Raw genomic sequence first — 26,275 nt, 5'->3', positions numbered from 1 at the left:
AGAGAATGGGAAGATCAAAACCAAGAAAAACTCATGGATCAAGATAAAGAAAGTTTAATAAGCAAAGGGAAGAGGAAAAAAAAAACCAAACAAGTGATCTCAAGGCCATCACTCACCACCTCCCACTGCCCAGCAAGTCCTCAAGCAACAGCTACTTCAGAAAACCTACCCCTCAGCTTTGATCGCTGAGCATGACATTATACAGTAATGAATATCTCTTTGCTCAGGTTGGGTCAGTTGTCCTAGTTGTGTCCCCTCCCAGCCTCATGCCCAGCGCCAGCATGCTCACTGCTGGGCACAGTGGGGAACAGAGAGGGCCCTGACCTTGTGCAAGCACTGCTCAGCAACAGCTAAAAGACTCTCATCAACACTGTTTCAGTCACAAATCTGAAACACAGCACCATATGGGCTGCTATGAAGAAAATCAACTTCATCTACAGAAGATCCAGTACAGTACCACTACAGTAATGGGTTTATGATTGGCAATCAGAAAGAGAAGGCTGTACATGAAAAAAACCCAATCAGTAAAACACGAGATTGACTCAGCAAAGGACTTAAGTTTAGGTATTTTTTATGCGTGAGAGGTAAATAATTTTAAAGCCAGGTGCACGCTTAAAATGCCTTGATGAATCACATCACTGCTGTGTGACTGAAGAATGGCAAGTATTTCCTTCCTTCCAGGAGCCTACCCAAAAAAATATTAGGTCTTTTTTAGAATCTAACCATGCAAAAGTTTTGAAGATTGATGGAAATCCTTTCAGTTGTATCCCACGGAAAACTGGGATAATACACCTTTTCAAAATGTGTGCAACAACCAACCTGTGAGGTACTTTTATTTCCCTTTCTTTCTCCTCTGGACCGCTTATCCCAGTAAAGTTAAGAAATGTAGATGTATGTTTCTGAATTAGATCACGTTAGATACACCACTGATATACTACCAGCGGAATAATTTCAGTTATTGTACAACTGGATAATAACATTACGTTTTTGGAGATAACCACAAAGTATTTAGTGGCAGCATGAATCTAATATGCTTGTGACAAGAGTCACTGCCTTCAATTGCTCTCATGAACTTCTAATTTAGGCCAGCTGCCAAAACACTGCTAAGAGCACAAGCAACTGGAAAAGTGTCTTGGTTTTGTTTAGTCGAGGAGGCTACACTGGCAGCTTCGGCAAGGAGCTGCTAGAAGTTTCCCCTTTGCCCAGTGGACTCAGCTAGGTCTACAGCGGACCCATCACTGGCCAGGGCTGAACCAATTGCTGAAGGGATGTTCCCTGATAACACCTCTGTGATAACGTATTTCAGGAGATGTGTTGGTTTTATTCAGTGAGGGGGGGGGCCTAAGGTGGTAGCTCCTGTAGGAAACTGCTAGAAGTCGCTCCCCTTTGTTCAGTGGACTTGGACGGGCCTAGAGCAGATCCACTGCTGGCCAAGGCTGAGCCAACTGGTAGCAAAATGTTTGCTGATAACACCTCTGCAATAATATATTTAAGAAGGGAGAGGGGGGGCGAAGAAGACGACAAAGGAAAAAGAAGTGAAGAAGCTGAAGCAGCAGTGGAGAGGGGGAGGCATGAGCCTTGCAGCCCTCACCCTCTGGCCTCTTGCTGGGCAGCTGTCTGGACCCAATTCAGGCCAGCCCAGCTATAAGAAGTGGAGAGGAGATGAGATGTGAAAAGAACCTGAGAGGCATCTGCCTGCCTGTTGTGAAGAATTTTTTGTGAGAGGAACGGCTGCAGTCGCCAAGGTCAGTGAAGAAGGAGGGGGAGGAGTAATGCTGCTCCCAGCAGAGATTCCCCTGCAGCCCGTGGTGCAGCCCATGGTGGAGCAGGCTGTCCCCCTGCAGCCCATGGAGGCCCACGGTGTAGCAGAGATTCACCTGCAGCCCATGGAGGACCCCACGCTGGGGCAGGTGGATACCCAAAGGGGGCTGGGGCCCCTGTACTGGGGCAGCCATTCCTGAGGGACTGCACCCCATGGAAAAATGATCCATTCTGGAGCAGTTCATGAAGGACTGTAGCCTGTGGGAGGGACCCCACGAAGGAGCAGGGGAGGAATGTGAGGAGTGCTTCCCCGAGGAGGAAGGAGCAGCATAAAGCAACAAGTGAAGCGACCATAACCCCCATTCCCTCTTCCCCGCTGTGGCGCTCAAGGGGGGAAGGAGGTAGAGATAATTGAACATAAAGTTAAGCTCGGGAAGAGGAAGATGTAGGGGGAAGTTAATTTGTTCCCTTTCTCATTATCCTGCTTTGCTTTTATAATAAATAAATAGTTTTCCTCAAGTCAAGTCTGTTTTGCCCGAAATGGTAACTTTAAGGATCTCTCCCTGTCCTTACCTCAAACCTTGATCCTTTTTTGTCATATTATCTCTCCCTATTCCCTCGGAGGGTGGGGGAAGTGAGTGAGAGACTGCGTAGCCCTGAGCGGGACTAAACTACAACAAAAAGACAACTTCTAAAAAGTTTAGGGCTCAGTCATACCCCAAATAAATTCATAGCATAAGTAAAGACTATTCTCTAACACCAAGAGTTTCAGCACCACTGAATTTCACAGTATTGAATTTTGCTAGTACTGAAAGCATCAGGTTAACTCAGAAAATGGTCACTGAAACATTCCAAAACAATCTGAATTAGATAACTTAAAAACAGGCTTAAACACAATAATTTAAATTCCTTATAGGAATAGGATTTCTGCAGTCATGCAGAAAAAATACATACACATGGGAGCAAAACATGCATAGCTGGAAATATTGAATATATTCTGTATTTTTATTATTCTTATGGGCATCAATGCAAAAAGAGCAAAAAAACCATTTTCCAGTGTTTTCCATATACTCAGGAGAATACATTCATTATCATTGTAATGACTGGACAATTGAGGTAAATGGTAATTTATATACTCATTAATGTATTCATATATGCAATCCAAATGCTACCTAAAACATAAAAGCATTAATTCCTTCTGTTTGTAAAAGATTGTTTATTTGCTGTAAAATTATATTAACATATCTCTGATACTACAGGCTATGACGTATCTTAGAAGTTAGAAATGCATGTAGTCCAATAATTTTCCTAGTAAGCCAGTCAAGTTTATATAATTTACATGCAACAAATATTCATATACATGAAATACTGACAATCAAAATGAACAATCTAAATTTTCTCCATTTCATATTTCATCCTTTTAAAAGCCTGTCAAAACTTTGCTAGCTGTATAACAAAAACTCATGGTGAGTAGTCACTCTAGAAGGCCTGGTATTTTACTCAGATAACTTCCCCTGTGGACAGCAGTATTAGAGTGAAGAAAAAAAAAATGACAATATGACATTTACATGTCAACAGTTAATATTAAAAAAATAATTTAAAATCAGTTTTCCTACAATACTTTTTTTTTTTCTCCCCATTTCTATTTTAAAAGCTACTAACTGTATGACAAATCATGGCACCTAAGGCAGAACACAAGCAGGAGTAGAGCTCTTCCAAACATTCACTTCCTGAAGAAGTCACTGCAAGTCTTTTAACAGTGCATCCCAGTAGAAACATTTCCCACTGGGAACTGTTTGGCAGTCATCCACACATCAGGAGAGCACACTCAGGACTCTTGAGTGAGCTGTAGACACATGGTTCCTGACTCTTGATCTTTCACTCAACTTGGTCACGCAGCTTTGCTTACTCATTGGTTTCAGCATAGCAAGTACACTATCACCCAACAAATGTTTATTGATCTGCAGGATAATTTACCAGTAGGCATCAGGAAGACTTCTGAGGTTGATCTCACACATGAATGAAGGAGATAACAAAACAACAGAAAACCAAATCAGCAATAGTATACCTAGCATAAAGATATTAAAATAAATACAAATATTTGGAAGTGCAAGTGAAAAACCTGAACTCCACGATCCCAGACCTAAGGCTTTAAATCTTGCCAGAGTTCTCCCCTGGTAGTGGGGGAGCGGGGGGGGTTGTGTGTGGTGGTGTGTGTATATATATATGTACAGAGATTTCCAGTATTTAAGTAATCAGCAATTCTAGAAAAAGAAATTCCAGTTTTATCAGAATATTTACAGTATAAACTTCAGCAAACTACTTCAGACCTTCTGGGCCATTTTGAGGTTGTCACCTAGTCCAGGCTTTGGACTGAAGTTCAAATCCTATCACTTGCATAGTGCTCCTTAGGTAGTGGCTTTACTATATGAAAAGTTTTGAAATTACCCTTTGGACTAAGATACTAGAATCATACACTGGCCATAAATTTAGAATTACAAATACTGGTTTTGTCCACTTACATATCCACTTTCTTTAATGAAGTTCCTTATAATAAATTTACTTCTGAAGTATGAGCACAATCTAATGGATGGTTTTAATCTAATGGATTTATTTTTAGATATGGCTTATTACAAAAGAGAGTGAATCTCTTTAATTTTCAGTTCAATCATTTAAAATTAAATTTAAAGTTGTTATTACCAGAATTCAAATAATTATTTCAAGGACTGTGGAGTTATGCATGATTGTACTAGGAACACTAGGGGCCAATAAAAGATTTAAGTATCTAAACCGAGAGTTAAGGAAAACTTAGTTACCCAAAACCAAAACTGCATCTTGACTGCCTCTGTAGTATTGATACCATCAGCTTGACTTGAAAATACTCCAGGTACACAAATTGTAAGTGAACATTTGTGATGTGATATACCTCAGGAATGAGCCTATTTTATCCAAACACTTCAGGATCAAACAAAGTCAATCACAGGGAAGTGACCAGAATGCAAGATTACTTTCCAAAGTAGCTGCCTGAATAACTATGCTACAGCCTGCTGACACTCCCCTGCAAGGAGGTGGGGGATGTAAGTCTGATCCCTGCAGACTGAACAGGACACTGAACACAGGATCTCACAGCCCCTGAGCAAGTGAATAGAAAAGGGATTTTGTGACTGTCTCTTCTGAACACATATTAAATTCAAGAAGCAAGCCTTGATCAGTGCTTTATAGAAAGACAACAGATCCTGATCTTCTAGAGTGACCTGAATGCTCTAACAAAAAAAAAAAAAACAAACACAAAAAAAACCCCCGTGAGTAAATAGGTTTTTGTACTCCTAGTTAAGGCTTTCGCTGGTGCTTTCACATGCAAATACAATGCAATACCTGGGGCAAAATGCTACGAAGTATAATGAAAATAATAACTGTGATTAGCCAATGCTGGATTGCATGAGATTGCAAGTAGGAAGTATCTATGAACAACAGCTTAACATGAACAAAGTCTGCACCTCTGTTGCATACGAAGTTGTGGCAAGCAGCCTCAGTTATAGGAAGAGAGAGGTGACAATGACACTGGATTTCATGTTTCTGAATAGGATTGAATTCATATAGATTAGTCTGAGCTTCTCAAAGTTAGCGATCTACAAAGTATAAAAGATTATACTTTTTAAAGATTTAAAAAACACATTTACCATGTTTAAATCTCATGTTAAAAGATTTAATGACACAAAAAAAAAGAACTTAGAATATTTGTTTTATAAGGCTACTAATGGATCATCTGTCCATGTAATAGAGTCTTTGGATGGAAATGGTTGGGAGATTAGAAACTCAGGTGCTAGAGAAGATAACAAGATCTACAAGAGATTTCTAAGGAAATCACAGAACTTTCCCAGCAACAAGTCTTTCAGGTCCTGCAAAACCTGATAAAGACTAGATGAACTGTCACCTAAAATTCCCCAAGAGGTCTGATGGAGTTAGTGTTCTTTGATCATGCCGAATGCATGCCCAGTATTAGACGTCTCACAAATACAGTAAAGCCAGCTGTATATGAGCTGGTTGTCATTCAGGATACCGGAACCTAGATACAATAAAAGTCTACTATCGGCCTGAGGAAATTCAAACTCATACCCCTTACCACACAGGCTACTGTCTTAAACTCAAAGCTATAATGTATCAGGGGAAAGAAACTTTCTAAGCTGTCTACTAAACCTATGCTACTGCACAGTAAGATAGATGACAGGCAGAGACGTAAGAGGGAGCACCATTTGACAATCCAGTGGCTAGTATTAAACAGCATTTAGATAGAATATAGACACAGTCCTGTGACATCGTGGCAACTTGCTTCACTTCTAGCCACACTTGGAAGAGAAAACAGGAGACTCATCTCTGAAAAACTGCTAGCATCATCCCTCAGGGAAGTATTCAGATTGTTGCATATCTGTGTGCACAGCAACACCTGCTTTCCGCTCCAGCTTGACACGCTAGACCTGGCTAATGTTTCAGATACTTCTCTGTGCTTTGGCATTTAGTACCATAGGTGAGTTCTTGCTTAGTATGTGAGGTTTCTGGATCACCATTCTGAGAAACATACTATTATCCATGCAGTGTCTGGACAACAAATGCAACTGACTTGGCTTGTAACTAAATGTACATCATTCCTTGGATCACATCCTCAATGATTTTTGTCTTGTTGGTCTCCTTTAAAAAAGGAGGTCTTGAGAAATCCCATCATTGCAATCACAGAAGTATGAACATTAGGGTACCTCTAAGTTAGCATCACTTTACACAGCAAAATCCCATTCAGACTTCAAAGTGTTAGTTTCATTGGAGCCTTGGCCTGATGCTCATTCCACAATATGAAGTTTGCCTCTGGAAACCACCACTCAAATGTCTTCCGTGGGTTTCACCAGTGCATGCAACTAACATGGAAGATAAAAGCCACAGGATAATAGACATGATGAAGCTGATGAGACAGTCAAGCCCATGTTGGCAGAAAAATTAAAACTCAGAGCTATCAGGTATCCATTAGCAGACACTCTGCTCTGACAGCTTTTGGAACTAGGCACTGTAGATCATGCATTATCTGTAAAAGGCAAATCAATATTACTTCTCCTGTGGAAAAAGGATGCAAGTAATTGCATTACTACAGCATTACATTTATTCAAGTTGTACAGAAAGATGAGGATGTTTTAAAAAGTTCTGTATCCAGTGTGTGTAGCCAAAGTTATTAATGTTCTATATAAGTTCTATGAATGAAAATAATCATAAAAAATTGTTTTTATTTTTGTTTTAATCTTGACCGAAATTTTTTAAACTGTCCACATGGAAGTTCAATTACAGTGACACAAAACTGAGAGAGTGAGTTACCAGAGTCCAGGGTAGGGAAGTTCTAACACAGATTTAATTATCCTGACTTCAGCTGCCTACATAAATTAACCCTAAATTTGCTCAAGTAATGATCACCAAACAAATTCCAGTGAAGTTAGATGCTCCCTAATTGTTAGAATTTACTTAAATCATGTCATTTGGAGATGTTCCTTTAGTACAGCAGCTAAACAATTGTTGTTAATACTCAGTCTAATTACAAGTTTTATTCATACACTTTGAATAGATGAACATCTATTCAGATATGCATCTTAATTTCCTGTTATTTACCTGTGAGAGATTGACTTGGTCTCATAAGACCTCATACCCATATTGTAATCAGCTTGTTAAATAGAACTAAATGTTTAATATGCACCAATACAACAGAGATTTCTGAACTGGAAAGGTCAGAATTTGTTACCATAGAAAAGTCTGGAAATTAAATTTTCACCATAGCAAAATACAAAGGATTCTTTTATATCTGCAGAATTTATACACTGCAAATGAGGCTGGGAGTCCTTAAATAAGACTAACAAATGGTTTTTATACAGCATTTCTAGAAGACAAAAGGTTATTTTACATATAAGCTGTTGCTTGATTGATCTAAAGCTACTTGTATCCTCCCCCCTCTCCCAGGAAACATCACACTGATTTGCCTTTTACAGGTAACACACAATGCACAGTATCTTGTCAGAATAATCACCAAAGCCACTGAAGACTATCAGCTGGCAGATACCTGATAACTCTCAAACGCCTTTGAGAACACAGAGTCATGTTCAGTTTGGTTGTACACAAATACACACTCATATTCAGTGCTTTTCTAAATGCAAGTGGAAATTATGAAAATCTCCTTGTTTACTACTATAAGTATCATTTTTATTTTAGCAGTCATTTTAACTTGCGTTCATTTAGGGGTAGATGAAGTTTTTTGTTTAATTGTATACACACTTGAACTTTGCCATTAAAAAGAGCAAAACCCACAATGAAATCAGAATGGAAATAATTAGTTTCCTTAAATACAAGAGTATAGGAATCTTTTGCCATGTAAAAGTCATTAGCCCATGGATATAGCAACAAAATATTATTATAAGAATTCATAATATTATAATAAGTAGCTAAATAACTACATCCACTAATACAAAAAAAAAAAAAAGACCAATTTTTTTCTGTACTGTAGGGGATCTTCCAGCATTTTGTGTACTACCATCTATTACATGCTACCACATGATAGTGGTAACTATTTTATTCCTGTTGGATATCAGTGTACCTGAATTTATCTTCAGCCCCAACTGGGAAGACACATTAATAATTCCAGTTCAGTTAGAGGTAAAATCCACCTGTGATTGCTTCCATATGCATTTTTATCAACCATCAGCTAAGCCAAAATTACTTGTATGATTTTCCCAATCAGCAAGCAAGATGACAGAGAAACTGCTTTAATCATATGTTTTTTCTTATTATTTTCAAAGTTCTGACAGATTTCTAAGGTGCCCTGCCTTCATGGATAATCTCTTTATTTCAAGTCAAATTAAAATAGATACTTCTGCTGCTTAAAGTAGATAAATTTCTGCTGAAACTGAAGATTAAGCACTTACAAGGAAAAAGATATGCAAGTGTCCATTTTGACCTAAACGTTGCAGGCTTGAAGTACTCAGGTTTAGAGTGCAACATGAACCACAAAGGATCAGGCAGGAGAGCCACAGAAGCAAAATTGCTAGGGAGAGCAAATGTTAACACTGACCGCAGAACTACCCACAGTCTACATGTCTCCAGCTACCTTCCAGGATCCCAAATTGCTTTCCGCTGGCACTAGCAGGTTCATTGCTCTGGCTGAGCTCTGAGAAGGTGCAGTCACTGTCTCTGTCTAAAAACGGCTCAGGCTGGTGGAACAATCCCCAGGCTGCCGTCCAGGATTCTTCTGCAAAGCAGGCCCTTCAGTGTCAAGGTTTGAATACTCACAGACCTGGCGAGGCCGAGGACTCAATTTTGCAGAATATAGAGCCTACCAAAGATGAACAACAAGCTGCCTAAATGACTGCTCCTGCAAAGCAAAAGCTATGCTTGCAAAGCAGGCACCAACCTTACTTTCTAAAAGTACATGCTTATACTACTGTTCCTCCAACATCCCCTCCACACATTTCCTTGCTTACCTCATATACTGGCCTTGTGCTGCTTTGAAATAAGACTTTAAACTCATTGGGCAGAAGTTCTCATTTACAATTGGGACAATTCCTAGCACAAGACAGTATCTTTTCTTGTTGCAGCCAGCAAATGAAAATACAATATAAAGATACTGGAGTTTTTCAGTAGATATTTAACTGCATATAGGAAGGATAACCTTCTACAGTCCTTTTGCATATCTTGAAATAAACTCAGAAAAAAAAGACATCACCATATTCCCTAAAAAGCATGAAAAGACAGAAAATTGCAGGCATAATTCAGTCATCGTATGAAGAACTGCACCTATATCTAAGTAACATTTAGCTGTGTTCATTTAAGAAATACTGTATTTTACTTTAATCCTGGAGGATATAATGCAAAGATTCAATTTGAACACTTCTATCAGGACAGTCCTGCATTAACCAAATTATTTCCACATCCGAGTATCAATTCCCTATGCCAAAACATAACTACAACATCTTGTGTGGAACTGTTACTTGAATGATTTTTTGTCAGGTTTGGCTACTGGAATCACAGAGCCAAAAAATACCTTTAATCAGCGCACAATTGCATTTGCACAGGTGATGTTACAAATCACAGAGAGATCTGACCATCATCGGAACAGACAGAAGCCTCTCACCCTACCCTCATGCCTTCCAGACTCAGCGTATTGCAAAGCACGTCCCTTCCTCTGGAGCACCATGAGGAAGAACAGATCCCCGTACAACTTCTGCACAGAAAGAGTCACTGGAAGACTCGCCTCAGACACGACTCTTCCTCCTCAGAGGCTGGACGTCCCATAACCATTCCCAGAAACGAGCACACCAGGAAATTACTCCTCTCTTCAGCAAAAGATGACTGATTAGCAGAAGCAAAAGAATGGTGTGTCTGCTGTACTTTACACAGGAAAATATCAGACTTTGTTGACAATACACAACGATACGATGGATTACAGCCAGGCACATGTTTAACAGAAAAGATGGTCCAATGCCAAATGCGTATTTCCAAATATTCGGCATTATACAGCGGCACCAACATTGCAGACTCCACTTCAGGCTGGGGCTGTAACAGTCCCTGGACTGTAACAGCAAATAACTGGGTTTTTGTCCTCTTCATTGTTGATTTGGATAATGTCATGTTTGTTTCTCAAAACTCATTTCCTAGGTTAAAATAAAAGTATGCTTCCAAGTAAAAAAAACAACTGCAAACACTTGAAAGTTAAGTTTACAGTTGCTTATACAAACTTACTGTGGTTCACTTTTACATATATTGCAGTAGTCACATAGACCTTTAAGAACACATTCTGTAATACTCATTAAGCTTAATTTCAACTTGAATGTCATTATTTGAACAGTTTTCATATAAAATATAAAAATAATGCTCAAGTGCTAGATCAAATGCAAAAATCATCCAGCTGGTGTGAGGCATAGAAGGCATTCCCTTTTCACACAAATACATATACATTTTTTTTAATATATATATATATATATATATATATATATATATATATATATATATATATACACCCCCTCTCAGAGATCAGTATTGGGACTGGCCCCATTTAACATCTTTGTCAACTCCATGGACAGCGGGATAGAACGCACCCTCAGCAAGTTCACCAATGACGCCAAACTGTGTGGTGCGGTCGACATATTGGAGAGAAGGGATACCATCCAGAGGGACCTTGACAGGCTGGAGAGGTGGGCCCGTGCCAACCTCATGAAGTTCAACCAGGCCAAGTGCAAGGTCCTGCACCTGGGTCATAGCAATCCCAGGCACAAATACAGGCTGGGCGGAGAATGGATTGAGAGCAGCCCTGAGGAGAAGGACTTGGGAGTGCTGGTGGACGAGAAGCTCAACATGAGCAGGCAATGTGCTCTTGCGGCCCAGAAAGCCAACCGCATCCTGGGCCGCATTCAAAAGAAATATGGCCAGCAGGTCGAGAGAGGTGATTCTCCGCCTCTACTCCGCTCTTGTGAGACCCCACCTGGAGTACTGCATCCAGCTCTGGAGCCCGCAAAATAAGGAGGACATGGACCTGTTGGAGAGAGTCCAGAGGAAGGCCACGAAGATGATCAGAGGGCACCTCTCCTATGAGGACAGACTGAGAGAGTTGGGGCTGTTCAGCCTGGAGAAGAGAAAGCTCTAGGGAGACTTTATAGCAGCCTTCCAGTACCTAAAGGGGGCCTACATGAAAGACAGGGAGAAACTCTTCAACAGGGCCTGTTGTGATAGGAGAAGTGGTAATGGTTTTAACACAGAGGGAGGTAAATTCAGATTAGATATTAGGAAGAGTTTTTTTACAATGAGGGTGGTGAAACACTGAAACAGGTTTCCCAGAGAGGTGGTTGATGCCTCATCCCTGGAAACATTCAAGGCCAGGTTGGATGAGGCTCTGAGCTGCCAGATCTGGTTGAAGGTGTCCCTGCTCCTTGCAGGGGAAGTGGACTAGATGACCTTTAAAGGTCTCTTCCAACCCTAACTATTCTATGGTTCTACGATTCTATTATTATTAATACATATCAGACTCACTAAATCTTTTGATATCATAGAAAACCAGAAGAAATAAACTCAATGTTCCACTGAAAGTAGGGCAAAAAGATGCTATGAGAAAGGCTTCTTTATTATTATAATGTTACCTATTATTTGTGAGAATCTAGAAGAATGGCGAGATCTCATTTTGTGTAATCCTACGGTAAATTTTCATGTCATAGAATGATATTCTCAAATATTAGACCAAAACACTGTACAAGTAGTCATGAAAAAAAAACATTCAAGCACTTTTGCAGTGTAACAGCTATTATTTGCAACATCTTATATTCAAATGCTTCCAATTATTTCAATTTTTTTTTTTAATTAGAAAAAGTCTCAAAATATCTGGGGTTTAATTGCAGCTGAACACAAATGTTAATATGACATACATAAGATACAGAAATATTTTTCCAGTGAATAAATGTCCACCTATTCCCAGTCCAAAAATTTAGGCAAACACTCTTCTGAATGTTCTGAAAATAGCCATTCGACTTAGTAGTCCAACTCCAGAAAGAAACACCACCACAGTCTATTCTCATTGGCTTCTTTATCAAATTTAAAGCAATAATCTAGCTCTAACCAAATACTAATGCTCACTTCTAATCCATTAGCAATGGACTTTTTTGACATTACTTCTGGAAAATAAAAATAAAAAAAAACAAACTACATATCCTACTTTTGTATCCTGTGTAGTGATTAATTTTATGCAAATGGCCTATATTTGTGATCACTACTGGTCAATGTGAAAAAGAACCATGAAAAGGCGGGGGGGGGACAGAATTAACATCATTTATATTTAAGCCCTATGTTCTCCACACAGGATTTATCAGTTTATTCTCAGCATAGTCAAGCCATGGAGGGAGTTTGTAGGAGCTTAAGAGACATCCAAACTGTAATTTCCATCAAGCAATTCAGCCAAATGCGGAAGCTCAGTTGAAAGTCAACACATCACAAAAACACTACACGTTGCTTCAACAAAATATTTCAATTTATCAAACTTAAGGGTTTAAAGCAGATAGGTTTTTCAACAAGAATTTTAAAAAGAATAAATCCTTTTTACCCAAGTCCTAAGTTGTACATTGCTGTCAATTTCTATCTTCCAAAAATGATGGCTATAAATTTTACATTCTCAGACCTACTCACATCTGCTCATCAATGTGTCATTATGAAGGAGTTTAAGCTAGCATACCTTGCATCCTGAGGACAAACACAAAATATGATATATGAAGACTTAAGCTAAAGTATAAATAAGCAAACTACTGTTAATCATATTTTTGGATCTTTTTCTTTTGTACCTCTCAGTATAATACCAGCACTTATGGCTGAAAATGAGATTCATTCAAATGCAGATTCATATGTAATGCTACTGGAATAAAAAGCTGAAGCATGTATATAGTTTGCCATCATGATTTGTCACATGGACTACTTGTTACTTGTTCCATTAAAAATTAACTTGCATCCCCAAGTCCTTACAGAATCCTCACCTCAGTAAGTAATGTGAAAAACCTCTCTCTCACCAGCTTTAAAGAGCAGTTGAAAACTGAGAACTATGTCAATACCAAGCCAAAAAAAGGTCTCTGAAATCAGAGGATGTTGGACATTGCAGTTTGGCCTCTGGGAGCACAGGCTTAAGGCTAACACTTACTATATCATGCCCACAAATAAAGTAGGTCTGAGATAATGGGGACAGCTAAATAAATATCAGCTTACATAAGCAGGATACGCTTTCCACTCTATAAGTTATAGATTAGCTAAGTTACATATATGATTGCAATATTAAAGTCATTTTTACATGGTCTCTGTGTAACAAAATATAAGCTAATGAATAAATATTTTTTCCAAGAGAAAAAACAGCAGGAAAAAAATGACTTTAAAAGAAGTGATCAAAGCCCACAAGTTCTAATAATTACATCAGATGGATCAACTTATTAAAATCACTTTCTAGCCCAAACAAGGTAACTTCAACACATACACCAAACTGGTATATTTCTAAAAACTGTTATTTGCGCTTTGACTCTATCTGCCACGTAAACTGTCACCGTGGATCTAGTCAGCATGCCCTTAGTAGTCTACCCACGACATGACCTGCGACATCCACGAGCTGTCCTCTGGCTTAGGTTTTCAAACAAAGGACTAAAGGAGTACATTTTACAAGAAAGCCAGAGCCTTAAGTGGATATTTAAATAAGTGTTACTGTTCTAATGATTGAAAATCTTAAATGGGTAGAAACAGTAATTTTTAAGGACAGATAATTGAATTGTACCTACTAGAACTGTAGTTAGGTCCATCATTTCTCATGAGGCACTTCTACCACCAAGACTGCAATAGCTTAGGCAAATAAGAATCACTTCATTTCCAGAAGCTGAGATAGGGGTAATTTTAGAAGATGTGATAGGTTTTGGGGTTGTAGAGCTATTTTTATTAACAGCCAAAGCATTACTAATCTTATTATCTAATGTTTTTTATTTAGAAAACAATGCCTGCAAATCACTGGTGTATGTTTTTGTTTCTGACACAGTAAAGCAACTTCCCAAGCCTGACAGTGATTGCCCAATTAAAGCTTCCTGATGATTTGATTGCTATTAATTTAATGTGAGACTGAATCTGCCTGGTTATGATTGAAGGCCTTCCTCTTGTAAATCAGGGCCTCACCAACTGCAGCAAGGCTCCCTGTGGGAACACAACATGCTCACATGGACTGCACTGCAGCCTTGAGACTTGTCAATGCTCTGAACCGCCACACTAAGCAGGGGAGAAGGGAGGAGAAATCAATTTTTTTCAATATGTGCAACCAATTAATGGGATTAATAGCACTACCAGGCACTGAGGCAGCACAAAGAAAGAAGGGGAAGCAAAAGGGGCATAATGAGCTCAGGGCCTTGCTGTGAAAACTCCTAAACCATGTGAAGGCTGTAAGAGCCAGAGGGGTTTGCAGCCTCTGCGCAGATAAACAAGACAGACAAAGGAAGGGGAAACACAAGCACAGAGTAAGACGTGATAATGCAGCGGGACAGCAGTAGCAGAAGTAGGAACAGCAGCCAGATCAGTCACCATTTCAGTACCCTAACTAGTGTATATTTTATTTCCTCTCCTGATTTCTTAAGTTTTTCTTCAGTGTTTAAGTAAACGCTAAATGGATCTTCATTTTCGCCAACTTCATTATTCTAATCTTTTTTTTCTATTATCATAGGGAAACACAGAATTAAATAAGTTATTTTGAGCTTCTTATTTACCTTTGTTCCTTTTTCCCCTGTGCTGTCATTTTCTTTCAGGTATTCCTGCTTCACAGGAAAAAAAAAAAATCTAGATTAAATCTATTGCTCTATCAATTTCGTCTTCTCATTTTATATCCCTTCTTTGTTCTACATTGGTAAGTCTCCATTCAGCCTTTGTCTCCAAACAGCTTCACTATCTTACACTTTGTATTAGACTACAGGCATTAGTATCTACTGACATTATTCTGAAGCAGGGCACACACAGGAGGAGCTCTGAAACACCTGTGTTTTTTTTTCTAGGGGCTCTACATTATACAAAAGGATGTGTCTTAAAAGGATACTCAGTGAGTGAGGTGCAGCCTGCCTTCTCTCCAAGGTTCTCCAACTGCGGAGAGATCGTTCTCAGCACAGTTACGGGTGGTGTTTCATGATGGCACACCCAGAAGAATTTCTGCATCTGCAAACCATGGTTTTGTCCTCAGCTTGTGTTTCCCTGGACATCTCTGCTTTGTCCTGATTAGGCAGGAAGGACAAGGTTCTTCAGAATGCTTAGGAAGGCAAATACTCAGGGCACACTGGGTGTACTGAGCGTGCCATGCCCAACTGCTCTGGACATGTGCAGTTAATACAATGTATCTGAATAGGAACATACCACACTTATGCAGAATCTTTGTCCAGCACACATGGGATTCTTAGATACGTTCCAATGCTTCGGAGTGTCTACATGCATTGCATTGCGCGTTCCCATGCAGACACACACATTTCAACCTGAGAAATCCCAGTAAACCCAGTCACAGAAATCCAGTGATCTTATCCTCTCTCTCTCTTTTCTTCTCCTTCAAATGAAACTATAGCCTTACCCACATCTGTGTCCCCCAATTCCATCTCTACAAAACTATCACAGAATCTGCCTCATAACATTTTTTTTTTCTTCCTAATTGTCCTACCGATAATTGCTTCCACAGGTTCTCTCCTAAGGTCATCTACAGATTAAATTACCCTTCGTTTTCAGTCCTATGAACCATCTCCCAAGTTTCCAGAAGAGACAGCTGCCACTTACTTAGGCTTCTAGGAAGACTTCTGTCAAAAATATAGAGCAGCTTTTCTGCATTAGCGTACCAAAAGAAACACAGCACTTAATGTATCATTGAGAAAGATACCTGACCAGAGGAATCCTTCACAATCATCAGTTTACCTCTCCACTAATACAAATGTCAGCAGAGATGCAATGCCTACCAAATTGGAGCATTACGCAATCTTGATGAAGGAGTTTGTGGCACAGCAGCCAACGTTAATAGTAGTGCTAAGAGCACCTTTAACTCCCTGGCAAATCTACACCCAAGCAGTATTGCCAAGATTGAGTACTAGACGTATGAGTCAGACACTGCAAAACATGCATATTTCTTTAGATTATAACCACTTACATTTTCTTGTATTTGCCCTGTGTTTCTCATCCTTCAGTCATACTCTCAGCAACCACAAGCACCAGAACCTTTCTTTAAAAAAAAGAAAGCACAGATCCCAGAGAACCTCAACAGGAACTGAGATTATAAGAATTAAAAATTAAAAAAAAAAAAAAAGAAAAATAATGCATTGGCACTGTAGCATGAATCTTTGTTATTTCATCCACTTCCATTACCTATCCATTCTCACTTTCACACTCAGTGTATTCATATAGTCCATTTCCTCCTAATTCACTAGGCTTTACTCTCTAATTACTCAATTCCTTCTTCTGCTCCTTCACAGAAGGGACTGGGCTGGGCCCCATGCCATTCTCCTGACCTATGGGGAACTGCATCTTTAAAAGGCAAGATCCATATGAAGCTAGCTTAAGCACACAACCTCCTCATATTCAGGGCTGTGCAGTAGGTGAGAACTCATGGAGATCCTCTATGCCCATCTAGCAGCTTGCTACTGAAGAAAAAGGTGGCTGTGCTCCTCTCCTTCCCCTCACCCTCTAGCCACCTACATTTTCTCTCCTGAGCCAATGTCATGCTTCTCATCAAACCACATGGTGACCCACTAAGCTAAACCAACGGAACACTTTTCATTTCTTTGCAGACTTCCTTTTCTTCTATGGCATCTTCCCAAACTGGGTAACTGCAATATGAGACAACCGCCACTTCTGGAACAAGAACAGCAAGAATGGGCAGCCAGCAATGAAGACGAACAGAACTTGCAGCAACTGGCTACTAGATCAGCCTCACAATCTGCAGTTCTGAGTACTAAGCCATCAATGTCTGGAGTAAAACAAGCTATGAGAGGAGGAATGATTCAATTAAAAAGGCTCCAATACAGCTGAAAGACCCAAACTCTCACAGTTCCTGCCCCAGAAAACAGCTCCTCCAGAAGCCAACAAAAGAGCTTGATAAGCATATTGTTCCAGCTACTACAGAGAAATCTGGTGCATGAACAGAGTGATTTTTCTCATTGAACATTGCAGGGAGCTGGCAAACTGAGGAGAGAGAAAGAATCCTTCATATAAATAGACAAGAAGGTAACAATTTCCACTCTCCACAGGGACAGAAATTTTAGAAGAGGTGGTTAATGCAAAATAGTCTTCTACTTAACATGCATGGGTAAGCAAGTTCACATGCACTCTTCATTTTGTATGGGCATTTCCCATAATTTTAACACATTTCCTCACAGTGCTATCTAAAGTTATGTTCAAAATGGAGAAGTTTCACTGGAAACTATATTTAATGCAAAGATGATACTTGAATTTTATATGAATAGGGAAAGAAAACTGTCCAAAACAACACAAGATAAAAACCAGAGGGGCATCATAACTTCTGCTTAATGATTCTGCCTAAACACTTTTGGATGGAACTAAAAATAGGTATTCAGTGAAACCAGGTAGCCAAGGAAGAAATTAACACAGCATGGCATATGGTACCTGACATAAAAGTTAAGGCCATCAAAAATGTGTTTGTTTCAAGCTTTTAAAAAGTACATGAATCTCTATACTGAGAGCAGATATGGATGTTGGGTTGTCTTGGCAAAGGTATAGGTGTGCATTTCAAGTGATCGTGCTCTTTTCCTATGTCCTAAAATTAAATTTACGAATTATCGTTCTTCCTATCAAATGAGCACTGATTTTCATCACCTTCAGTTATGTATGAAACAGCACACTGCCTTAGTCAGGAGGCCAACAGTTTCCTAAGAATTCCAATTGAAAATTACTGTGCTTTCAGATGGGTTTTAACTGTTTCTCATTGTTTCAGGTAGAGAAGCACCTTCTCTTTAACACAGAAGACATCCCTCTCATACTTCACAACTAGGAGAGTAAGAAAGTGTGCTTCTGTGCAATGGATACTAACAACACAGAATACAGTCGATAACACCTCATATTTATCTTGCTATTACATTAAGGAGTTAGGGTCATCTTTGTTCAAAAAGTTTGTCAAACATAAAAATGCCTGAAGAGGTAACAAAATATCTCCATTACCCTCACTCATACAAGAGCATACATGCTTTGCAAAAATAAATAAATAAATAAATAAATAAATCACAAGACAAAAAAAAAAAAAAAAAAGAAAATCACTAGACAAAAAAAAAAATCACAAAACAAATTAAAATGAGAAATTATCAGTCCCCCACCTCTTTATTTACATTAAAAAAGACAGAAAATTGAAACAACCGAATCGGAAGAAAAGACACTGAAAAAAGGGAAAGAGTATTGATTAAACCTTCAAAATCAGAGGCAAACGGTAAAAGAACATGATGTTAAAATGCTGTTAAATATTACATTTCTAACTCAAATTTTTAATGCTTCTGTTTACAAAGTAACATTTTTTAAAAGAAGCAGGCACTAATAATAAGTGTCTTTCTAGGTGTGTCTTTTTAGTCAATGCCAAGATAAAGAAGCTAAATAAGAGACCCATTTCCTCCAGAAGAGTAAAGCAGTGCATCACACATGGCAGAAAAGCTGGTTAAAGTACTAAGTGCCCCCTTCCCTCTCAGAAGCTGCAACACAACCAGAAGGCTGAGACTGTGCTGACTCTGGGGTACAGATAGCACATAGCCCACTTGGAAAAACATAAATCAGTAACAGCAAAGAACACATTAGAAAAAATTAAAGACTGAGTTAAAGGCATTAAAGTTTTTTATTTCATATTTGACATTTTCATTTGTCCTTTCTACCAAAAGATTGGATTAATCAAAAGAAACAAAACAGTTGAGGAGCTTACTTCAGGTTTAATTACCACCATGTATTAAATATCAGCCAAAACTTGGAAGAGATTTCATAATGTGATAAAACGCAAAAAAAAAAGCAGTAGTAATGGGCTTATTTTGATCCAGACTGACTCATTACTACAGGGGTTGCCAGACAAAAATTCAAAATCATCATTGTCCCAGTGAATGTCCTACACCAAAGACATTAAAATAAAATAAAATGCCATGAGTCTAAACAGGAGCATCTGCTAGCTCTAGACCTTAGCATTGAGCAGGCAGGCTCTGCTGGTACATGATGGTGACAGCAACTCAATTGAGAACTAACTCATTTTCCCAGCGGTTTTTTATGGCAAGCTAGTTATGCCTCCTGGTCCCCTTCCCAAGAAACAAAGTAATTGTCATTTTGAGAGTTTAAAAACATAAGTTAATGTAACAAAAGGAAGTTATTATGATTCTTTCATTTTATCATTCTGTATTTTAGATAAAATTCTTCAAATTTAATTATTATTACTAGATAAAGAATATAACTTTGATTTTAATTTCTTTGTGTGTCTTGTGCCTAGAATAAATTTGTTTTTAAAAAAGCATTTAAGAAACCTCACGTTCCCCTTTCAGGAAAGTAATGTTTTTGCCACTACGGAAACAAGGTTTATGTGATTATCATTTGTGCTTGTGACCACACAAATACATACCTGTGTCTGTGATCTCTTTCATTGTCTCTTTCCAATACTTTTTTAAACCTTTGACTAATTTCAGACACATTCCCAGAGGAGTAGACACCACAGAAATGCAAAATCTTTCAAATGTTGAGATTAACCAGTCAGGTAGCAAAACCAAAACATGTGATTTTCCTCATTCAGGAACAATCGCTTTTCTTGAACCCAGATTCCACAAGAGAGAAGAATTATGAACGCCTCATCCACAGGGAAATTTCTGACAAGTTTTGCATTTTCTTTGTCACCACAAAACCCAAGCAAAAAGTATAAAGCCATTGCTCACGGAAGTGTTTGTTAACGGAAAAGGGTCTGTCTATCTATCTATAGTTTTAATTAGAGTTTTTCACTTATTTTCCCTTAAAGACAACTTTACGAAGGCAACTATCAGAATGCACACAGTGAATTCTCTGAAAAGCAAAGGACATCTCTGCAGCATTTTTATCCATTTGACTTTCATTCCCCTTAAGTAGGTCTTTTACTTCAGTGCACATCAAGGCTACCACAAAGACCTACTGTAGCAGGCAACAAAAAAAAATTCGAACTTATATATGATTCCCTACCCCCCACAGTGTAACATTGCAGCATTTCCAGATCACTCCTGGTTTCCACACATCCTTTGAAAAACAGCTAATATTGGCTCCTCTGAAAAAGAGACTGCCAGGCTAAAACAACATCACTGGGTAATCAGTTAGTACTTAAAATGATACTCATGATATCTAAGTACTGAAAAACTTGGTCTTCCAAAGGCTCCATCTAGCTGCCTGAAATTAAATGCTTCTCTATGTAAATTCACATCATGCAGAATAGAGACCCTTTAATGCCAGCAACAGAATCTGGCCAATATGGTACAATACCCAAATAAAATAAAATATTATTTGCACAAGTTCAAAAGAAAACAATTCTTTGACAGCATCTCTATCATTCACATTGCAGATACTGCAGCTTAAAACATTATTTGATACTGTGAGGAATCTTAAACTGGTAAATGAGACACACAAGTTGACTGGCTGACTGTGTCTACATTTGTGTATTTAAAAATTGAGGGCAAATGTTGCTTCAGAATACAGTCCAAATGCCAAAATTAATTCCTGAACTTCGACTAACTCAGTCACAAGGTGCACTACAAATATTGTTAGTTACCAAACAGGTGCATTAGAATGTGTTAGGGTTTAAGTCAGAAGCACAATTATTTTATTTAAACTAAATAATGGAAGCCAGTACACACAAATAATGCCATCTCATTTAGGAAAAAAAAAAAGCTATAAATTTAGAAAAACGTTTCCTATTATATTTGCTTCAATAATTTTGTCTGCTAAAAGAAAACAAGGTAAGTGTGGTAATACAAATACAGTCTTTATGTTGTTAGAAAAAAATCATCATTCTAAACCCACATTACTTTGAGAAAAATTATTAGGTAACTAGGGGTTTGGTATGTTTATTTTGAGAAGAGTTATTTTGGCTTTTTATAGCTCAAAGAAATTACGGTCTTCTGTTTTGCGTAACAACAATGTACCTGCTGGATGCTTTTTAGCTGCAGTTCTATAAATAAGAAAATTCCAAACCACTAAATTTATCTCGGAGCTCTTGAAGATTTATTGCAGCCTGCTCTTAAGAATGCTGATCCAGCTTTCAAATTCACAGAAACTAACTGCCAGGTTAACCAAATAACACAACTGGATGCTGAAGAGATACACTCATACAGAAGTCTAGATGTATGAATACTCACAGGCAGCAGGATTATTCATTGAGATTATTAGCACACAAAAAGAATTTGTTGGATTGGATGCTTGAAATGCAAAGTGGGTCAATACTTCACTCAGACAGAAATGAGTGGGTGCTGATTCTGAATACTCTGTCCCAGCCAATTTTAGGCACACACCTCCTGTTCACATTTTTGAAAGATGAAAAAAACAACAGTGAAGCTTCATCACAGAAATAATTCATATTTAGAATTCTTATTCCACTCCAAGTTAAATACAAAAAAAAAAAATCTTAAAAAAAAATCAGGTAGTGCTATGCTATCTGTTACCACAAAAAATCTCAGAAGAGAGACATTTCTAAAGGGATTCCTCAAATCTAAACTAGGTGTCTAACCACAGTATTCTCAGATGCCAATAATCTCTTACAGGAAGATGTCTAAGCCTTTCAAAAGCAAAATAAAATAAAATAAATAAAATCACAACACACAAATACAACACAGAACAGGATAAGCCAGCTCATGAAACTTGACAGAATTTAAGGAATTAACTTAAGACCTTACTGTCAGCACTAACAACACCTGCATGGCCTGGGGCATTTAGAAGTTAACCTATAGGTTCACAGGAATTTTACCTGCAAAAACCTTAGGCACCTCTAAGATGAAAAGGCAGTGAAGAAAAAATATGATTTGAAGACCTACATTCAACAGGGGGAAATGAGGCTGAAGTATCAAAGTTGTTTTGCAGTCTGTCTGAAGAATCAAAATTGGCAGAGTCTCAGATATACACACTAATTCCCACCCACCTTCCTTCCCACCTTTAAGCCATAAATAAGAATTTAACTCGTAAAAATGTTTGGAATCAAGTGAATCTGTGTATTACTATCGATAGCTGAGTGGATAGGACTGCCTGCTACCCATTAACAGGTACTGGTAGTCAGTAGGAGGCTCATTAATTCGTGTAAGCTCATTAATGCATTAATTAATTCAGTCATTCATTAATTAATTCATTAATTCAGTAAGCTCCAGAAGGTTACTCCTACCTTTCTTCATAGAAACAACTTTGTTACAAAGGGAGGACATACAGTCTTCCTACACCTCATGTCAGCACTTCTCTTGAATACTTCTCTTTTTCACCAATTTGAAAGATAATTCAAGTGTCAAACCACACAAAACTTCAGCAAAGAAATAAAACTGAATTCATCTGGATGGAGCATGCCCAGAAGGTGGGAAAAAAAAGATGAAGCCCAAAAGAACAGATGTTTTTAGGTAGATACTGCTGGCTAATGAAGTACAAAAAGCTCTAAACATGGTAACAGAAGGCCATAAATACAAGACAGAACAGAGAAATGAGATACTACCAGGATAACTGCAAGCAACTGGAACAGAATGACCAACAGGCAACTAACAGCATCTACTGCTCTTGATAATGCCAGTGAATTGTACTGCATCATCAGGAAGCTACCGAGTTTTCCAGCCATTGGCTCACTCTGCCTGCGTAACTGTCTAAGATCTACAAAGTCCTCCTGACCACTGATCATTTATTATGCAACTATGCATAATGTTTATGCATCACCATCCCTGCCTTCATCTCAAAAAGCCTGCATGTCCTCTCTCCACTTTCTTCTTTCCTATTTCCTAAAATGTTGGCTTGAAGCATATATTGAGCAATTACAGTCACAACCTTCTCAGCAAATAACAATGCAGAAAATTGAATCCAAGTCTACTCTGTTCTGACTTGGTATTAGAAAATTAGTACTCACTGCAAAAAAAAAGATAGCTGTCATCCATGACAAGTGGTGATTAATTAGCATCAAAACCAGAAGTGGTGTAAGAAAATGCTAGCTGCTCCTGAATGAAAGACAAAGCGCAGGTCTCTCTTCTCAATGTGTCAGAACTTTTAGAGACATGAAAAACTGATGTGTTGGTGAATATATTTGACTGTGAACACATGGTATTCTTGATACACCACAATGAATATATAATAGGAATACTAGTACACAGCATAAGCTTCACCCTATGCATAGTCTGCAGTCAATTCCCATCAACTTCAAATACCTAGCTTCCCCTTACTAAGGACTACAAGATCAAGCACAGGTTGTAGATCTTCAAAAAATTGTTGAGAACAAAAAAATACATCACGAAAGTTAAATAAATAAGTAGATTTTAAATGTCTAATCAGGAAGTAGAGGAAATAAGAACTACGATCCTCTTCCTCCCAGTGTTGTGAATTAAAATAACTTTAAACAGCTGCACCAACGCTACAGTTCTGTATCTTAAATCCACTCCCTAGTACTCAGGTCTAAGTGGTTTTCCCACAAAAATCTCTTCCTGGTATACAAGAGTGCCCTAACAACCTGTAGACAGCCTACAAGGTTATGTAAAGAACCTTCCACAGACTCTTTCTACTACAATGAAATTCCTACATTACAGTGATTAGGGAAATATTTAGTGATATATGGAATGCTGTAACAAATACGACTTCATTTTTTGCTCCACTACAGACAACTAAAGTATCCTACTACTTAAACAACAGAGAGGAGCATCTTACACTGCTCAGAAACTAGGTTAAGACACAGTGAGTCAGAACGGCGATGTCAAGTAGTTTGTTTGAATTTTAACATGTGAAACAATGGGTTTAAGAAAATTTAGAAGAAAATGACAGCTGTCAAGGGCCTATCTCCTCAACAACCCCAAGGCACTTAATTCCCATTGAAATATACAGGAGTCAGTTACACGTACAGCCCTAGCAACGGCGTTGATTGAACAGTCTTTTATTCAGAAATTGAACCGCACAAATGTTTCCGTTTCTATGAACTGTAGAACCAGAAAAATCAGCTGCTGTTCCCTAGTACCCAGTTATCATTCCATCAAATGGGGTTTTACTTATTGCAAAATGAAAATATTGAACACCTCTGACACTGAGCCAACATAACCTATCACAACAGCCTCAGCCCATGCAAAATACAAAAACTGACTCTTAGGTTCAAGTCTTGTTAGAAAACAGTTCGCTTTCTTATGAGGGTTGGCAAATGCTACACAGAACATAGGCTGAAGAGAAGGCAGCCACCACGCCAGAATAAAAGATATTTCAGACATAGTAAGCCTGATTGAGAACAAGTTAAATACTGAAAAAGAGAGACTTGCCTCTTGGGATAATACTGCCAGAGTATAATATATGTGCATTTAGATGTAAAAACTGTATGTGAAACAGGATGATAAAAATGGCAATAATCACCATTGCTCCAGCACCCTTTTAAATTCGAAGTATTCATGGCTTATACGCGGAAACAGTGAAATATGCACATCTGTGCATCTACAAATCCAAGCAAGTGCATCTTTGTGAGAGCAAGGAAAATCTACAGCAAAAACACGGTTCCCAAGTGTACGACCGCAGACAAAAATTTCAGAAAACACCATCGACACGGACTTCTCGCCGGACAGATTGCCTCCCGAGCGCCCGGTCCAGAGGGCGAGTTTCCCGGTGGGGAGGCATCCACCTCTCCCTCCTCGGTAGCCGGTCACGGAGGGACAGCGCCTCGGCTCTCGCCCACGGGCCGTGCGGCACCCACTCCCCAACCCAACACCCTCCCGCGGGTGGCAGGGTGAAGGGGCTACCTGTTTCACGACCCGCCCGTGAAACGGAGGGCGGCGCGTCCGTGGCGGGGCGAAGAAGCGGGTCAGATTGGCGGCATGGCCGGGAAGGGGAGCGGGGCGAACCGCGGGGCTCCGACACTCAGAGGGGCGCGGAGGAGGGCACAGGTGCGGTGCGGCAGGGCAGGGGAGTGCCGGCGCTGCCCTCCCCTCCCCGGCCGGGCAGACAGCGAAGCGGTGCCTCAAACTCGTCCTCGCCCCTGCGCTCACCTGCGCTGCGCGAGGAGCCGCGGCCATCGCGGGGACACTCCCCCGCCCACCCCACCGCTGTCCGCCGCGGAGGAGCCGACCGGCGAGAGCGCACCTTACCTCGAAGAGGGGACCGATCTTATTCTTCTCCAGGTAAGCTTGGATCCTGGTCTGCTGGTGAGACGCCATGAAGAGCTCTGGAGGCGGGGGCAGGAGCTCCTCTCTCCCCCCCGGCGGCGGCTGCAGTCTCTCTGGCTGCTGGCAGCTCACTCCCCCGCCGCCCAAGGGCTGCCACAGCGGGAGCTGGGCGAGGCGCTGCGAAGGGGCGGCAGCCCGAAGTCCCTGGGACAGAGCTAACTCAGGTAACCGGGGGTGGCGGAGGGGGAGTAGCCGGGTGCCAGTCGCCCGCTGAACCGGGCGCGGGGCGGCGGCGGGCTGTGTCCCCTCAGAGAGCAGCGGGCGGGCGCTGCCTGGAGCGGAGCATGGTGCAGGCAGGAGAAGAGCTGCAAAGGCGGCCTGCGAGCCCGCGCCGCTCCGCGCTCCGTCTGTGTGTGCGCGCCCGTGTGCCTGGCAGCGCCTTGGTTACGGGAACAGCCGCGGCTCGAGCTGCCGCCCTCGCGACAGCGCCGCTCCCGGAGCCAATGGCCGAAGGCTCCTGTCAGCGCCGCGGCCGTTGGCGCCCCTTGACGCCCGGGCTCCGGCGCACAAAAGGCGGGAGCGAGGGAAGGGGGAGGAGAGCGGGCGGGAGGCGGGGGTTGCTCCGCCGCTTCCCTACCTTCTTTCCATGGCCGAGCTCGGTTCTCGCTCTCTGGGGGCTCTGCCTG

At 40.0% G+C, this 26,275-nt stretch overlaps 1 protein-coding gene across 4 annotated transcripts in view; it reads right to left on the bottom strand.

The window, feature by feature from the left end:
* Positions 1–25,974, bottom strand: part of C2H8orf34 (chromosome 2 C8orf34 homolog) — a 201,167-nt gene extending 175,193 nt beyond the window's left edge. For all 4 annotated transcript variants that reach the window (XM_086742392.1, XM_086742396.1, XM_086742394.1 and 1 more), the window contains exon 1: positions 25,572–25,974. In XM_086742392.1, coding sequence (XP_086598518.1) covers positions 25,572–25,640 — 69 coding nt within the window. In that variant the 5' untranslated portion in view covers positions 25,641–25,974. The remainder of the gene's footprint in view (positions 1–25,571) is intronic.
* Positions 25,975–26,275: the final 301 nt, after the last annotated feature.

Source organism: Chlamydotis macqueenii, chromosome 2 (genome assembly GCF_036417535.1).
Source record: "Chlamydotis macqueenii isolate bChlMac1 chromosome 2, bChlMac1.mat, whole genome shotgun sequence".
Taxonomy (NCBI): domain Eukaryota; kingdom Metazoa; phylum Chordata; class Aves; order Otidiformes; family Otididae; genus Chlamydotis; species Chlamydotis macqueenii.
This window is presented reverse-complemented; position numbering and strand designations above follow the sequence as displayed.